Here is a 17,769-nt window from a genome sequence, read left to right as displayed (position 1 = left end):
GAAAAGAGATGCGGGAGGGAATGAGAAGAAAGGGGGAAGGGAGGGGGGGGGGGTTGAGAGAATAGAGATGGGGGATGAGGCAGGGTCTTAGATCAAATCAGCAACGTTCATGGGCATTTCCTCCACAGTTGTATTGTAGAAGGTCTCAATGTCTCGGAGTGTGCGCTTGTCATCTTCAGTGACCATGTTGATAGCAACACCCTTTCTGCCAAAACGGCCACCACGTCCAATTCTACACAAATAAAGCACTGATATTACACAACAGCCAGAATTGCACCAATCAGTCAAAGATAGCAGAAAGAGCTTTGTTGACTTACCGGTGGATATAGTTCTCCCTGTTGGTTGGAAGGTCATAGTTGATTACCAGGGAAACCTGCTGCACATCAATGCCTCTTGCCTTAAAGTACATAAAAATAAATGAAAGACTTTAGTACAGATTCAAGAACAAAAAGACAGTCAACTAGCAACCTAAATATTTAAAAGCACAGATTCTGCAAATGTTTGAAACAAGTGTGAATGTCAACTGCTTTATAGTCGTGCAGAGGGACGTGGCGGCCCAGGCACTGTGGAGAGCAGTTAGAATAGTCTCCCAAAGACCTTAATACCCATCACAGCACAGAAAGCTGGTGGAAGAGGTATCCTTGGTATCATCTCAGAATTGTGGGTGAAGGTTGCTTACCAGTAGGTCAGTAGTGATGAGGACTCTGCTGGAGCCAGAGCGGAACTCTTTCATGATGACGTCCCTCTCCTTTTGCTCCATGTCACCATGCTACGAAAACAGTACAAGTTCATAAAACACATAAAGATATATCATTTAACAAATGTCACAATATGTTAGTCACTCACCAGCGCAGAAACAGTGAAGTCCCTCGCATGCATTTTCTCAGTCAGCCAGTCCACCTTTCTACGAGTGTTGATGAAAATGACAGCCTGAGTAATGGTCAGGGTTTCGTAAAGATCACACAATGTGTCCAACTTCCACTCCTTAAAAGATAGAGAGAGAAACAACTTAGCGCCAAAAAAAAAACTTCAGCTCTGCCACTAGTTGGTGCTGTTTTCAGACTAAAGTCAAGATCATGTTCACAGAATCCGACAGGCTCAAATGCACAGATAAGCAAAACACTCATCAGACACTGAGCACTGCAGGGAGTCTGGGATCAGTTGACACGCATGGGGATCATCACAAAACAGCATTACAACTTCAGTAACAAATGATTGTAACCTTGGACAAATTAAGCTTTGATACAAATATTCCTTAACCCCAAATTCTCCACGCACCTCTTTCTCAACATTGATGTAGAACTGCCGGATACCCTCAAGGGTCAGCTCTTCCTTCTTAACTAGGATACGAATAGGATCTCTCATGAATTTTGAGGTCACCTCCAGCACCTCCTGAGGCATGGTGGCAGACAAAAGAATCACCTGGAAATGGTAAAAATGTGCACACGTTACAGCTTACAAAATGAGTTAACACTAACCACAACCTGAACATGCCCATAACATGAAAAGGTAAATTTACAGTCACCGTGATCATCCTATTGCAGTAGATTTGACCAAGACAGACAATTTACTGCTATGCCAGCTTTCATCTCTTGAAGTTAAAATATACAGCAATTAAAAACGCATTTAGGATATAAAATGTCAGCTGCTTAATAGTCATGAAGAGGGACCCATGAGCCCAATCATAGTGGAGAGCAGTTACATTACTCTACCAAAGTTCATGATTCCCATCACAGCACAGAAAGCTGGTAGGTGAGAGACTTGGTGTGGGTACCAAGAAAATCAAACCAAAAAGGATTAGCTCACCTGAGTATCTGTGCCCAACTTCTGAAAGATCTCATAGATTTGGTCCTTGAAACCACGGCTTAACATTTCATCTGCCTCATCCAGTGCAAACATCTTTATATATTTGGGAGCTGAAAAAGGGAAAGTCGTAATTTCAAGCCATTGCCATGCAGATTATTAAACCGTTAAGAAAAAACTCAATTAATAGAACAGGTAGTTGAGAAAATGCTAGTACAAGTCTCAATTAAGACAGTCCACTGAAACAAGTGATTGTCACCTGCACTTACAAAGATATCTGCGGTTGAGCATGTCAAACACACGGCCAGGGGTTCCAACTACTATGTGGGGCACATCAGCCTGAAGCTTCTGAACGTCATTACGGACATTGGTGCCACCAATGCAGGCATGGCAGGTTGCCCCCATGTAGTCTCCAAGAGCCAGCACCACCTTCTGAATCTGAGGAAGACAAAGACATTTTAGCAATAACTAAAATAGATCAACTCCATTTAACTGGATCTGAAAAAACATCTGTGCTCACGAGTCACTGCAAAATGACTAGTCAATCATCTTATCATCAGAGATTTGGCAAGTATCTGTGCCCATACCATGAAACAGTCTTTTCTCACCGTGTTGAGCTGACTGGGATGAATATGGCATTCAATTATTCTCCCCCTAACAGATATAGGACTTTGTGTCACTAACAGACACAGCCTTGCCCATTTAATAGGGGACATGCTTATAAAACTGAAGTGTTTGCCACACTTTGTACTGATTCTGCCTTTTTGTTGGAGGTTTTGGAGACACAGAATGCAAAGTGCTACAACAAACCTGAATGAGTAATGGTTCTCACCTGTTGGGCAAGCTCTCTGGTAGGAGCCAGCACCATAGCTTGTGTAGCCTTCAGGTCCACATCAATCTGCTGCATGATGGAGATAGCAAAGGTGGCGGTCTTTCCTGTGCCAGACTGAGCCTGTGCAATGACATCATAACCTACATACACACAAAAAAAGGCAGAAAATTAACAAATGCCCAATCAATCACATGGAGTTTTACTCTGGCTGTTACAATTTACAGTACCAAGCCAGCTTATGCCCATACCATGAAACAGTCTATGCCTCACTGTACTGAGTTGACTGGGATGAATATGGGCTTTATTTAATTTGCCCTTACCAGATATAGGTCAGAATGTCACTGACAGACACTGCCCTGCCCAATTGATAAGGGCATGAATAAACTGATCTTATGACTCCATTAAGTGACTAAAACACAGAGACTATTTAAGAAATTGAGTTTTACATACCCTTGATACAAGGGAGAATTGCCCTCTGCTGAATGGCAGAAGGTTTCTCAAAACCATAAGCATAGATTCCTCGGAGAAGAGCTTCTCGCAGGTTCATATCATCAAAACTATCAACAATCTCCTTCCAGTTGCTCTGTAAAATAAATAAATAAAAGACTGAGGAAAAACCATGCATGCACATATAATATATATAGTGAGAGAGAACTCTGCCATTCCCATGTAATTAATTCCTAACATAAAGAGGGATCAACGCTATACAAGCTTTGACAAGTATCTGTGCCCATACCATGAAACAGTCTTTTTCTCACTGTATTGAGCTGACTGGGATGAATATGGCCTTCATTTGCTCTGCCCCTAACAGATATAGGACTTTGTGTCACTGACAGACACAGCCTTGCCCATTTAATAGGGGACATGCTTATAAAACTTCCTTTTTGGAAAGGTTTCTTACAGTTTGTTACACTTTCCTCTATGGAAAAGCACCAACCTGTACAGTGCTACAACAAGCCTGAATCAGTAATGGTTCTCACCTGTTATCAATACAATTAAAGGTGGTTTAAAAAAAAAAAAAACACCAATGCTTATACTGTATGTGAAATGGCTCTTATGAGACACCAACCTCAATTACGCCATCTGGCTCCATCCCCTCAGGGCCATTGTCTCTGGTTCTGAAACAAAACGTTGTAATTAGTATAGCTTTTATGTAAAACTAATTTCACATTCACAGTTGTGAACTTAAAAAAAAAAAACCCAAGAGCACATTTTCACAATACCTTTAAACAGTAGATTGAGTGGATTCCAACCAATATTTGCTACACCCAGTCCCTTTTAGTGCAGGGGAATTGCCTACACATCTATTGTTAAATGTCTAAAAGACCTACTTTAAAAGAGAAGTTTCACGCAAAAACTAAAACTTACTTAAACACGTGACTTTGCTCTATGGAACACAAAAGTATAATGACAGCCTCAGTCACCGTTCACTTTCATTAGATAATTTTCCATAAAATGAAAGTGAACAGTGACCTATCATGCTGTCTAACGTTTTCTTTTGGGTCCACAGGGAAAACGTCACACCGGTTTGGATGACGATTTTGATCGTAATCATCGGCAACACCGATAAAACTGCGTTAGTTTTAATTTAAACAGACATCGTAACTTCGTCGTAAAATGTGGCAGCCATTTTCGCTGAGCGCCATTATCAACGTGGCTCCACTAATTCACAATGACGCGTCGGTAACAATCGATCATTAAAATGTAGGATTTTATAAAAAGCGATATAAAATTAACATGTGCGTCACCACAGTATTATACCAATACATGACGACATTTATTTTTAGACATACAGTAATACTAGTTAACTTTTCAACGACGACATTGCTTCCTCTTTTCTTAAATAATTAATAAAATAAAAAGTTCTATCAATTTATATTATATTTGGGCCTATCTGAGGATAGGCCCAAGGCCTAGCTGAGGATAGGCCTTGGGCCTACACTGCCAGACCACTCCATTGTCTCGCCCAGGAAAGGCCATGTGCCCTACATAATTTCTCATTTTCAGGCCTACATCTGCTAACGAATCCCATTTTTATTACTACATGGCACCAGATACGGAGTTCTCACGTAAAGTATATTACAACAAATCTTTAAAATGTAGGTAATCGGCTTAAAATGAGGAGAAGGGAGCGACCATGTGCCGCATGCACGCGCCGGTCACACGAGGAACTGAACGAGCGCGTGAGACACGTTGCGTCACAAGAACCGGCATTCTAACGGAACGTCGAGTAAACGTTACAAAACCCATTTTAAAAGACTTTCCAACAAACATTACGGATATAACGTTAAAACAAAGTGACTGGTGCTTACACTACCTGGTGAAAAAAACACTTTCCTAAAACATTTCAACGAGGCGGGAACCATAAAGAACGAACGTACCAAACCGGCTGATAATGTTAGCTTTTGAATCGCTGATGAAAGACAAATATTCTATATTTTCAAACAAATCAGGTGAAATCAACGACACTGGCTGAACATTTAAAGTGAACGGCAACCATTTACACAAACGGGGGAAAAGACTCTTCGAGCACGTTATCTTACCTATCTTCATGTTCAGACGACATTATCACAAAGGACTGAGGACTGGCGGAAACGCGCAAATACTTAAACCGTGACGACAACCAGCTCTCATTGATTGGCCATCGTCCCGTTCAGTCAGATTATACACCCGCCCAGCGTGACTTCCCATTGGTTCAGAAACGATCGGTACCGCCCTATTATAAGCGCCTGTTTGAGACGTCACGAAAAATCCTAGCTTGAAGTTAAACCACAACTTTGCCTTTTCTCTAAGAAATTTGACGTTTGGTTTTCCAGAATATACTTTTTTTTAAATGACCTGTTTTAATGAGTAAAATAACTAAATTAATAACAATTAATTTGCAAAGTGTAAACCATTTTTTCATCCCTAAAATTTGAGGTTATTATACATATTTAAATAAAATGTGAAAGTGACTGAAGTAACAATATATGAGCTATGAGGACGTATTTGTTAATTGGATTTGAATAGACTGTAAAAGTACTTTCATTATGTTAATGTGTGTCTTACTAATTTATTTATTTTTGCTTTCGAGCTGTTGCTAACTGTACTGGAATTAAAAAAAGTAAATAAAAAAACCTTGTTCCTATGTCAAATTCTAATTTGCTCACTTCTAGAAAATACAGCCAGAAGTAACTCTTCCCTTATTACCCAAGAGCTGTTTTCCTGTACATAAACGTTGCAAGTGAGTCATTTATGATTCACAGCTTGTGTTGCTAGTGGGTCATTTAATAGTCCATACAAATATGCTTTGAGGAAAAACCAGCTTACTGGTATCATTTCCAGTTTGAATAAGGGTGAACACAGCATAACCTGAGAATACCTCACTGACACGTTGATTCAGTAACACCACTTCATTATAAATCCCGGCCATTTCATAATATCATGTTATCATTAATTGCAACGTGACTCACAGAATAATAAGTGTTCCGATGAATACACAGATCATTATTTTCATAAGATGATTTATTAAAAACAAAACTGCAGACATGATTTGTCACTTGAGTTAGAGCACAGATACCCTCATGCCAACATTTCGGATCAGCAACATCTTTATGCACAGAACAAAAGCAAAATCTGAAACAGAGTGTTCCTTTTAGGCAATATGTCACAAGGGCAAGACAGGCTGTCGACCGTAAATCACCTCAGATCTCTCAGGCAAGATGTTGGGCTCCAGTACGAAACCAAACAAAAAAAGTTATACAAAATAAAAATAAAAGTGAGCGAGGATGAAATATCCTCAGTGTGAAGTCTCTCAGGCCATTTGGACAAATGTATATTTTTCTCCACTGGCTGTGCAGTCTTTAGACAAATATCACAGTGAGAGCTTGCAATAACACAGTTCTTTGTACATAAGTCTCCTCAGTTTGGGCATGTCTTGTTGACTGAAGCTGAAGGGCTGACCCAATGCGAGACACTTGCAATACTAAAGAAGAGGTGGAGAAAATAAAGAGAGAAATAAGAGGTAAACCTTTTGTGTGTAATTGATGAAAAGACATCTCAAACAACATATGTTCTGACAAATGCTTTATGGTTTTTAATAGAGCTTAATGGATTTTACTCTGGATAAACTGCTATAAATGTACAGTACTGAGTCAGTTAATCTGATTCTTATCAACCACCCATAAAACTTCAGAATGAAGTTGGTGTATATATACCTGCAGGACAAATGCACCACAGTCACTGTCATTATTCTGTCTGCCAACATTCTGTAACAAAAAAAAAAGAGAGGCTCTAATAATTGTCAATCAAACAACTGAACAACATTAGACATTACAAAAAAAGTCAAGTAGCAATTTATGGTAACAGTCACTGCAGTGACTGGTCTCACCATTTTAAAAAAACCTTTCCACCCTGTGCAAAAGTCTCTCTTCTCTTTTATCATGGCTTCTGCCTGAAGGTATTTAAAAATATGCTGTGGAGAGAAAAAATGTCACTTAGCTGAGATAAATTACAAACACAAAAACAAAGGTTAAGAATTAATTTTTTATCTAATGTTTTAGACATTACACACAACTTTAAAGAAATTTTATAGCTTTTAAAGAAGTTTTTGACTGTGCATAAAACAATATTTTTTGTAGGGCTTTTACTTTGGGGCAGCGGCGATTAAGGGTTCGCTGAGAATCGAAGTACGTGATGAAGCGCTGTTTAATATCAACCGAGACCAGTGACCAGTGCACTTCTAAATGAATGGGAATCAACAACAGATCCTTCTGGAAGATGTCCACCTGAAACATGTTTGTACTTTTATTAATATCACTGACAGACACTGCCCTGCCCAATTGATAAGGGCATGAATAAACTGATCTTATGACTCCATTAAGTGACTAAAACACAGAGACTATTTAAGAAATTGAGTTTTACATACCCTTGATACAAGGGAGAATTGCCCTCTGCTGAATGGCAGAAGGTTTCTCAAAACCATAAGCATAGATTCCTCGGAGAAGAGCTTCTCGCAGGTTCATATCATCAAAACTATCAACAATCTCCTTCCAGTTGCTCTGTAAAATAAATAAATAAAAAAAAGACTGAGGAAAAACCATGCATGCACATAATATATATAGTGAGAGAGAACTCTGCCATTCCCATGTAATTAATTCCTAACATAAAGAGGGATCAACGCTATACAAGCTTTGACAAGTATCTGTGCCCATACCATGAAACAGTCTTTTTCTCACTGTATTGAGCTGACTGGGATGAATATGGCCTTCATTTGCTCTGCCCCTAACAGATATAGGACTTTGTGTCACTGACAGACACAGCCTTGCCCATTTAATAGGGGACATGCTTATAAAACTTCCTTTTTGGAAAGGTTTCTTACAGTTTGTTACACTTTCCTCTATGGAAAAGCACCAACCTGTACAGTGCTACAACAAGCCTGAATCAGTAATGGTTCTCACCTGTTATCAATACAATTAAAGGTGGTTTAAAAAAAAAAAAAACACCAATGCTTATACTGTATGTGAAATGGCTCTTATGAGACACCAACCTCAATTACGCCATCTGGCTCCATCCCCTCAGGGCCATTGTCTCTGGTTCTGAAACAAAACGTTGTAATTAGTATAGCTTTTATGTAAAACTAATTTCACATTCACAGTTGTGAACTTAAAAAAAAAAAAAACCCAAGAGCACATTTTCACAATACCTTTAAACAGTAGATTGAGTGGATTCCAACCAATATTTGCTACACCCAGTCCCTTTTAGTGCAGGGGAATTGCCTACACATCTATTGTTAAATGTCTAAAAGACCTACTTTAAAAGAGAAGTTTCACGCAAAAACTAAAACTTACTTAAACACGTGACTTTGCTCTATGGAACACAAAAGTATAATGACAGCCTCAGTCACCGTTCACTTTCATTAGATAATTTTCCATAAAATGAAAGTGAACAGTGACCTATCATGCTGTCTAACGTTTTCTTTTGGGTCCACAGGGAAAACGTCACACCGGTTTGGATGACGATTTTGATCGTAATCATCGGCAACACCGATAAAACTGCGTTAGTTTTAATTTAAACAGACATCGTAACTTCGTCGTAAAATGTGGCAGCCATTTTCGCTGAGCGCCATTATCAACGTGGCTCCACTAATTCACAATGACGCGTCGGTAACAATCGATCATTAAAATGTAGGATTTTATAAAAAGCGATATAAAATTAACATGTGCGTCACCACAGTATTATACCAATACATGACGACATTTATTTTTAGACATACAGTAATACTAGTTAACTTTTCAACGACGACATTGCTTCCTCTTTTCTTAAATAATTAATAAAATAAAAAGTTCTATCAATTTATATTATATTTGGGCCTATCTGAGGATAGGCCCAAGGCCTAGCTGAGGATAGGCCTTGGGCCTACACTGCCAGACCACTCCATTGTCTCGCCCAGGAAAGGCCATGTGCCCTACATAATTTCTCATTTTCAGGCCTACATCTGCTAACGAATCCCATTTTTATTACTACATGGCACCAGATACGGAGTTCTCACGTAAAGTATATTACAACAAATCTTTAAAATGTAGGTAATCGGCTTAAAATGAGGAGAAGGGAGCGACCATGTGCCGCATGCACGCGCCGGTCACACGAGGAACTGAACGAGCGCGTGAGACACGTTGCGTCACAAGAACCGGCATTCTAACGGAACGTCGAGTAAACGTTACAAAACCCATTTTAAAAGACTTTCCAACAAACATTACGGATATAACGTTAAAACAAAGTGACTGGTGCTTACACTACCTGGTGAAAAAAACACTTTCCTAAAACATTTCAACGAGGCGGGAACCATAAAGAACGAACGTACCAAACCGGCTGATAATGTTAGCTTTTGAATCGCTGATGAAAGACAAATATTCTATATTTTCAAACAAATCAGGTGAAATCAACGACACTGGCTGAACATTTAAAGTGAACGGCAACCATTTACACAAACGGGGGAAAAGACTCTTCGAGCACGTTATCTTACCTATCTTCATGTTCAGACGACATTATCACAAAGGACTGAGGACTGGCGGAAACGCGCAAATACTTAAACCGTGACGACAACCAGCTCTCATTGATTGGCCATCGTCCCGTTCAGTCAGATTATACACCCGCCCAGCGTGACTTCCCATTGGTTCAGAAACGATCGGTACCGCCCTATTATAAGCGCCTGTTTGAGACGTCACGAAAAATCCTAGCTTGAAGTTAAACCACAACTTTGCCTTTTCTCTAAGAAATTTGACGTTTGGTTTTCCAGAATATACTTTTTTTTAAATGACCTGTTTTAATGAGTAAAATAACTAAATTAATAACAATTAATTTGCAAAGTGTAAACCATTTTTTCATCCCTAAAATTTGAGGTTATTATACATATTTAAATAAAATGTGAAAGTGACTGAAGTAACAATATATGAGCTATGAGGACGTATTTGTTAATTGGATTTGAATAGACTGTAAAAGTACTTTCATTATGTTAATGTGTGTCTTACTAATTTATTTATTTTTGCTTTCGAGCTGTTGCTAACTGTACTGGAATTAAAAAAAGTAAATAAAAAAACCTTGTTCCTATGTCAAATTCTAATTTGCTCACTTCTAGAAAATACAGCCAGAAGTAACTCTTCCCTTATTACCCAAGAGCTGTTTTCCTGTACATAAACGTTGCAAGTGAGTCATTTATGATTCACAGCTTGTGTTGCTAGTGGGTCATTTAATAGTCCATACAAATATGCTTTGAGGAAAAACCAGCTTACTGGTATCATTTCCAGTTTGAATAAGGGTGAACACAGCATAACCTGAGAATACCTCACTGACACGTTGATTCAGTAACACCACTTCATTATAAATCCCGGCCATTTCATAATATCATGTTATCATTAATTGCAACGTGACTCACAGAATAATAAGTGTTCCGATGAATACACAGATCATTATTTTCATAAGATGATTTATTAAAAACAAAACTGCAGACATGATTTGTCACTTGAGTTAGAGCACAGATACCCTCATGCCAACATTTCGGATCAGCAACATCTTTATGCACAGAACAAAAGCAAAATCTGAAACAGAGTGTTCCTTTTAGGCAATATGTCACAAGGGCAAGACAGGCTGTCGACCGTAAATCACCTCAGATCTCTCAGGCAAGATGTTGGGCTCCAGTACGAAACCAAACAAAAAAAGTTATACAAAATAAAAATAAAAGTGAGCGAGGATGAAATATCCTCAGTGTGAAGTCTCTCAGGCCATTTGGACAAATGTATATTTTTCTCCACTGGCTGTGCAGTCTTTAGACAAATATCACAGTGAGAGCTTGCAATAACACAGTTCTTTGTACATAAGTCTCCTCAGTTTGGGCATGTCTTGTTGACTGAAGCTGAAGGGCTGACCCAATGCGAGACACTTGCAATACTAAAGAAGAGGTGGAGAAAATAAAGAGAGAAATAAGAGGTAAACCTTTTGTGTGTAATTGATGAAAAGACATCTCAAACAACATATGTTCTGACAAATGCTTTATGGTTTTTAATAGAGCTTAATGGATTTTACTCTGGATAAACTGCTATAAATGTACAGTACTGAGTCAGTTAATCTGATTCTTATCAACCACCCATAAAACTTCAGAATGAAGTTGGTGTATATATACCTGCAGGACAAATGCACCACAGTCACTGTCATTATTCTGTCTGCCAACATTCTGTAACAAAAAAAAAAGAGAGGCTCTAATAATTGTCAATCAAACAACTGAACAACATTAGACATTACAAAAAAAGTCAAGTAGCAATTTATGGTAACAGTCACTGCAGTGACTGGTCTCACCATTTTAAAAAAACCTTTCCACCCTGTGCAAAAGTCTCTCTTCTCTTTTATCATGGCTTCTGCCTGAAGGTATTTAAAAATATGCTGTGGAGAGAAAAAATGTCACTTAGCTGAGATAAATTACAAACACAAAAACAAAGGTTAAGAATTAATTTTTTATCTAATGTTTTAGACATTACACACAACTTTAAAGAAATTTTATAGCTTTTAAAGAAGTTTTTGACTGTGCATAAAACAATATTTTTTGTAGGGCTTTTACTTTGGGGCAGCGGCGATTAAGGGTTCGCTGAGAATCGAAGTACGTGATGAAGCGCTGTTTAATATCAACCGAGACCAGTGACCAGTGCACTTCTAAATGAATGGGAATCAACAACAGATCCTTCTGGAAGATGTCCACCTGAAACATGTTTGTACTTTTATTAATAAAATCATAGTTCTGCTGATTTGCTTTAAGGATTATTACTAAAGAATGGACCCAAATAAATTAATCATTAATTAGTACATGATTATGTTATGTACATAAGAAGATCATAAACTTCTAAAGTGTGGGGTCAGTAAGATTTTTCTTTTTAAGAAATTACAGATAATGCAGCAAGGTTGCATTCAATTTATCAAAAGTAAAGACATTTATAATGTATTGCAAATAAATGCTGTTCTTATGAATTTTCTTACATTCTTTGTCCACCGTTTCACTCCATCATAACCTTTGGTCCTCAACTTGTCATAAAAGAAACTGTTAAAGAAGTGCACCTAAAATGAAGGAGATGCCATTAGATATAACAGAAAGCACTGAACACAACTGAATACAAATTAACTTTCCCCAACAATCAACAACAACTATAAAACTGACTTACCAACTCACAATAATTTGTGTCTAAAAAAGTTCACTTTATTATATACATTGATTACTGAACAGTCCAGGATACATTTGTATTTCATAACGTTTGTTATTAAGGTTGAACTAGGATCAGGTTAACTAATATGACAGAATAGGAGAATTACACAGGAGAAATGAGAAATAACTAAAGAATAATAATCACCTTTTCAGGCACCGAATCCATCACAAGGTCTCCATACATGTTCATGACCTTAAGAAAGCAGATGTGTGCATAAGAACAATGTGTGCATTAAGCTGGACAGATGAAAAATGAATGGAAAATAGTGCTCTGCATTTATAACTCAAAACTGACCTGGTCATTGAGCCAATTCTGTCCATAGAGGGTGCTGAGATCATCCATTGTGAGAACATGACGCTTGTAATTCACCCGAAACCCTTTCACCATGGCAGTCCCTGGTGATCTCTGGTAGGACTGAATTAAATGTTGCACCATGACTTTCCTGTGGGCACATGGCAAAGAAAAAAAAAAAAACTTTAGTTCCTTCCAAAGATGCATATGGTACACAATAAATGCACAAAGACAAACAACTGAAAGAAAGAGAGTGTATTTGAGGTTGTGCATGTGTGAGACCTGTGTGGCTGAGTGAAGTCCTCATTGAAGACGCCCTGCAATTCCTCAACAATATCATCTGAATGTACAGGAATCAGACTTCCATACTTTTGAAGGTACTTGTCAAGAAGACCTGAAAAATAAATAAATGCATGCATAAGGAACCACAGAGTTTTGAACATGTTTTCCATTTAAACACCAAATTAGGTGAGAAATTTCATTTGTCTACTTAAAAAGGCAGTCTGGATGATTCAGAAATAAAATAAAACAAAAAAAAAATTGTCTTAATGCCAGTTTTATGCCAATAGCTTGAGTATAACATCCACTTTAAACTGCAATCTTGGCGTAAAGTCCTATATTTTCCAAATATTAATCACTGGACATACTTCCATATCATAACCAAAAGAGATTGGATGTATGTTTCTACAGCTTTTAGAGAACAACAGTTCTACCTTGGACATAGGACCTGTGCTCCTCTGTAAGGGTCATCGCCATCCTCTGAGTGGTGGGCTTCAGGGGCATAGAAAGATATTCCTGACCACCACTGACTGTTGAATTAGACTGAGAAACCCCATGATAACCATTGAAAACAGAGAAATTGTTTTCTGTGGAGAGAAAACAAACATATAATATATTGCAGTTCTGACTATAATTCTACTTACTCTTAATCAGTAGATTTCAACAGTGTGAGGGACCCCCTCCGAAAATAATTAATTTCTATTATGTTACATTATTGCCTTTTTATTTCTACTCACTATAGTACTGTACTGATGCATTTAAAATATAATTCATATTATTTTAATCAATCAATCAGTCATTCATTTATTTAAATCAAAGCATTCCCTTGCGGCCCCATTCCCCAGATTGAAAACCTCTGCTCTAAATAACGAGAAAAGAAAGTCTCACCTGTTTCTCTTTCACTTGTCTCCAAACCTGTTTGTGATGAGCCCATGGTGTCATATCCCTGCTCATACCGTCTCTTGCTGGCATAAAGGCTATACTGGCGCCACCTCCTTGCCCGTCGATACCCTAAGGTGCTGGCCCACTGGGCCCGCTGTCTCCACGTTTTCCAATTCTGCACAAGCCGGTTGCGTATCCTTGCACTAGACCGCAGTCTTCGCCATCGCTTCAGCCTTTGCTGTCTAAGTCCACGAAGCCGAATCCAGAAAGGCTTCTCAGGAAAGTCTCTGGCTTGGAATTTGGCCTCCCCTTCATGCAAGGACACCTGCTGCCGATAATTATTAGCGAGCATGGCTTGCGGTTGTGATTCAAATGGCATTTGCCAGTCTTCCACTTCATCTTTCTCCTCCCATGGAACACATTCTGAATCGATGTCTTCCTCATCTCGTTCTTCTTCTTCCATATCTTCTTCATCCTCATCAAAGCCAGCTTCTTCATCATCCTCTACCGGTTCAATGTACTCTCCAGTCCAGACTTGTTCCTTGTGACCTAGTTTGAGGTGAATGGGGCTGGTAGCATTAGGAGGGGAGTTTGGATCCATTAGAACACCTCCCATGTCCCCAACACTGCTGGCTTTCTGGCTCACAGTCAAGGAGAGTTCACCTTGCCAGCGGTTCTGGGCCAGGCTTCCACCGCTGTCTCTCATAGTCCATAGACCTGCTATCTGCGCCAGCTCGCCGCCTGCAAGGGTGAGAATTAGGGTCATTTCAGTGCCTTGAATTTTGTTTAAGGTGCAGGCAGGTAATTTGCACAGTACAGATGTGTTACTTGTTACTTATAAGACCAGTAATCAAGTCAGTTATATATGGTGACTCGCAAAGTGAAGCAGATGTTAGCTACCATACATATATCTACTTTTGACATTTTAAATACATACAATAGCATATTTTATATACGGTTCTCATTTACTCTCATTTAAACGCATCGAATACTGGAGCAGAACAATTTACACAGAAAGCAGGTATTAGCGTTATTAGACCGAATGCAATTGTCTGTGCTCGTTTAACCAAGCACGATTCATGACATTTGCAGATATATTCATGTTCAGTATATTCAGATATATCCATGGGCAATTGTATAATCAACGACTAAATGAACGGAGAACATGTCTCATGCAGCTTCATATCCACCAAGCCGTTCAAAAGCCATTTCATTTCTTGAAACAACTCGTGTTTAGTGCGTTTGGCAATGACGGTAGACGTTATAATTCACGGTTCCTTTGGTATTTTTCGCTTGTTGGCATGTGCAAATTTGCTGACTAGCTTTCGAGCTAACAGCTGCCTACAGTCTATTCAATTGTGCTCACATATCACTCACCTTTTACGTGCAGTTTTACACCAATGTAAGATAACAGCACACACAGCAGCTTCGCCTTTATTTTCCACAAATTTGGGGCAGATAAACCAAATTGAGCATAATGAAGGTTTCCACCTCAATCAATGAATATAGTCGCGTTCTTTGCACGAAAGCGTAAACAGCAACGCCGCGCGAAACTGATGACATCTTCTTCTTCTTCTTCTTCTGTGGATTTATTGGCGGGTCGCATATCAGCTTTTAAGGTGCATACCGCCACCTCCTGTGCTGGAGTGTGAAGTGATTTCAGTCTAGTTATATATTATGAATCCTATATGCTATTCTTAAGTCCACTATTCCTAATGAATTTTAAAATTGTCTTCATTATTTTACCACATCCTTGTTTTGTGTTTAATATGTTGCAGATTGAAAATTCATTACATCCTAAATTCTGTAATTCTCTTTGTAGTTCATTCCTTTCCTGTTCATACCTAGGACAGAGTAACAACACATGATCAACTGTTTCCTTTACTTGGCATGTTTCACATAATCCAGTACTGTGTTTCCCTATTATATGAAGTGTAGAATTAAGTTTTGTATGACCCATCCTTAGTCTTGTTAAAATGACCTGATCTTCTCTTCTTAAGTTCAGTATAATTTTGCTTTGACTTACCCTGTTTTGTATATTATAAAAATGTCTTCCTGTTTTACAGTCATTCCAATTCCCTTGCCATTTCCAATTGCAAGCTTCTTTAATTATACTTTTCCCCTCCATCCTGCTTAGTGAAACTGAAATAGTAGGAGTATTCAGATTAAGTGACTCTTTAGCCATTTTATCAGCTTTTTCATTTCCTGGTATGTCAACATGCGCTGGAACCCAAACAAAATTAACTATCATTCCAGCATTTCTTAATCTATACAATATATTAATTATTTCTATAAAGATATCATATCTAACAGTTTGAAAAGTTTGAAGACTGGTAAGGTAAATCACTACCTTATTTGGCATCACTTCTTTTACCCAACTAAGTGCCATTTGAATTGCCACCATTTCGGCTGTGTATACTGATGTCCCATCCGTTAACCTTCCATATTTTCCGATTTTAAATTCTGGAACATAGAATGCAGATCCAGTACGACCTATTTCTGGGTTTCTTGAGCCATCAGTGTATATTGGCAGAAATGCATAATAAACTGTTCTGATATATTCTGTTGAATGGGTTTTGATATCAATGTCAATCTGTCCTTTTTGAATATATTCATGAATTTGAAAATCAACTTTAGGTTGACTGAAAAACCAAGGAGGTATTGGGGAAATTGTAACTGTTGGTGAAAACGTAATATTATTTGGTGACATTTTTGCAGCCCAATCCTTTACTTCCCATGCAAACCCTGTTCCTGTTAAGTTCATTGTCTCCCAACTCCCCTCTAATATTGATTTTGTAGGATGATCTGAATTATGCCCTTGCAAATTAAGCAACAAAGTAACAGATCATTTTTTTACGTCTTATTTCTAATGGGGACTCTCCTGTTTCAACTTGCATTGCTGAGATTGGAGTTGTTTTAGCGTTGCACATCTCTCCAGAGACGGTGAGTCTTGTGTCCAAAAAAGGTACGAGAGATCAGAAAAAAAAATGTATGCAATACAGTAAAGGAAGAACAGATTCGGACAGACAGGTCATTTTGCGAAAGATTATACCATCATTCAGAATACTACTTAATGAAAATTCTTTAACTCCTAAGGATTGCAATTCATCTCTAAGTCCATCCCTTTCTCTTCCATATGCTGTACATATCATCATAACGTGTTCCACTGATTCCTCTGTTAAACAAACATCACATAGACCAGTATTATGTTTCCCTATAATGTATAGTGTTTGATTAAGATTTGAGTGTCCTGTTCGTATACGTGTTAAAATGACTTGTTCCCTTCTACTTATGTTATGAATGATTTTTCTTCTTTTTATACTCCTTTGTCCTTTGTACTTTGTGATAATGCCTACCTGTTTGACATGAGTCCCAGTATATCTGCCATACAATATTGCATGCATTTAATATGAACTGTTTTCCTTCTATTCTGCTGAGTGCAATATTTATACTGGGATCATCCATATTTAAGGATTCTTTAGCCATTTTATCTACCTCTTCATTACCTTGAATTCCCACATGTGCAGGTACCCATATAAACCGAGTAATTATCCCTATCTGTTTAATACTATATAGTGTAATCATGATTTCTGTTAAAATGTCTTTTCTATTTGATTGCCATGATTGTAAACTCATAAGAGCTGCCATTGAGTCAGAGCATATTATTACTTTATCCGGTCTTACTTCATATACCCACTCTAATGCCATAAGGATAGCTACCATCTCTGCTGTATATACAGAAGTACCATCCGTAATTCTTCCAGCCTTCCTAACCTGAAATTCTGGAATGAAAAATGCAGCACATGTCCTTCCAGTTTCTATGTTCTTTGATCCATCTGTGTAAATTTGAAGAAATGAATAATGCAAACTTTTTATATATTCTTTAACATACGCTTTTAAATGAAACCCCTCCCCCATTCCCTTAATTTCTTTATGTACGTTTAAGTCAACTTCAGG

At 38.2% G+C, this 17,769-nt stretch overlaps 2 protein-coding genes and 1 long non-coding RNA gene across 5 annotated transcripts in view; all 3 read right to left on the bottom strand.

Annotated features, from left to right (window-relative positions):
• LOC107593628 (eukaryotic initiation factor 4A-I) overlaps positions 1-5,239 on the bottom strand; it is a 6,630-nt gene extending 1,391 nt beyond the window's left edge. The window contains exons 1-11 of one of the 2 annotated variants that reach the window (XM_016283442.1): positions 5,179-5,239; positions 3,705-3,753; positions 3,086-3,218; positions 2,636-2,775; positions 2,073-2,241; positions 1,807-1,916; positions 1,279-1,422; positions 847-984; positions 680-769; positions 318-397; positions 68-232 (exon numbers count right to left, since the gene is read on the bottom strand). In XM_016283442.1, the coding sequence (XP_016138928.1) occupies positions 88-232; positions 318-397; positions 680-769; positions 847-984; positions 1,279-1,422; positions 1,807-1,916; positions 2,073-2,241; positions 2,636-2,775; positions 3,086-3,218; positions 3,705-3,753; positions 5,179-5,201 (1,221 nt within the window). In that variant the 5' untranslated portion in view covers positions 5,202-5,239 and the 3' untranslated portion in view covers positions 68-87. The remainder of the gene's footprint in view (positions 1-67; positions 233-317; positions 398-679; positions 770-846; positions 985-1,278; positions 1,423-1,806; positions 1,917-2,072; positions 2,242-2,635; positions 2,776-3,085; positions 3,219-3,704; positions 3,754-5,178) is intronic. The other variant, XM_016283433.1, reaches the window with a different exon arrangement.
• Positions 5,240-6,124: 885 nt separating this feature from the next.
• LOC107593642 (uncharacterized) lies at positions 6,125-7,398 on the bottom strand. The gene is made up of 4 exons (XR_001610107.1): positions 7,264-7,398; positions 7,005-7,088; positions 6,832-6,882; positions 6,125-6,599 (listed from the first exon to the last, which is right to left on the bottom strand). It is a non-coding gene; the product is annotated as an uncharacterized lncRNA (long non-coding RNA).
• Positions 7,399-10,584: 3,186 nt separating this feature from the next.
• Positions 10,585-15,385, bottom strand: LOC107593615 (uncharacterized). Of its 2 annotated transcripts, XM_016283414.1 has the most exons (11): positions 15,190-15,385; positions 13,819-14,553; positions 13,365-13,517; positions 12,934-13,045; positions 12,655-12,802; positions 12,505-12,552; positions 12,137-12,214; positions 11,724-11,861; positions 11,465-11,548; positions 11,292-11,342; positions 10,585-11,059 (listed from the first exon to the last, which is right to left on the bottom strand). In XM_016283414.1, the coding sequence occupies exons 2-11, from the start codon at positions 14,516-14,518 to the stop codon at positions 10,949-10,951; spliced, it is 1,623 nt and encodes a 540-aa protein (XP_016138900.1). In that variant the 5' UTR covers positions 14,519-14,553; positions 15,190-15,385; the 3' UTR covers positions 10,585-10,948. The 2 variants fall into 2 exon arrangements, with proteins under 2 accessions (XP_016138900.1, XP_016138907.1); XM_016283421.1 differs by lacking the exon at positions 11,724-11,861.
• Positions 15,386-17,769: the final 2,384 nt, after the last annotated feature.

The sequence above is a fragment of the Sinocyclocheilus grahami genome, unplaced genomic scaffold, assembly GCF_001515645.1.
Source record: "Sinocyclocheilus grahami isolate Dianchi unplaced genomic scaffold, SAMN03320097.WGS_v1.1 scaffold10.1, whole genome shotgun sequence".
NCBI classification, from domain to species: Eukaryota; Metazoa; Chordata; class Actinopteri; order Cypriniformes; family Cyprinidae; genus Sinocyclocheilus; species Sinocyclocheilus grahami.
This window is presented reverse-complemented; position numbering and strand designations above follow the sequence as displayed.

Bases quoted from the DNA above. Each gene is read 5' to 3' on its own strand.
- LOC107593615 (XM_016283414.1), bottom strand. From the start codon at position 14,518: ATGAGAGACAGCGGTGGAAGCCTGGCCCAGAACCGCTGGCAAGGTGAA. The intron at 11,862-12,136 runs GTAAGAAAATTC...AACATGTTTCAG, and splicing joins TGAAACGGTGGACAAAGAAT to GTGGACATCTTCCAGAAGGA. The intron at 11,060-11,291 runs GTATATATACAC...CCTCTTCTTTAG, and splicing joins GTGGTGCATTTGTCCTGCAG to TATTGCAAGTGTCTCGCATT.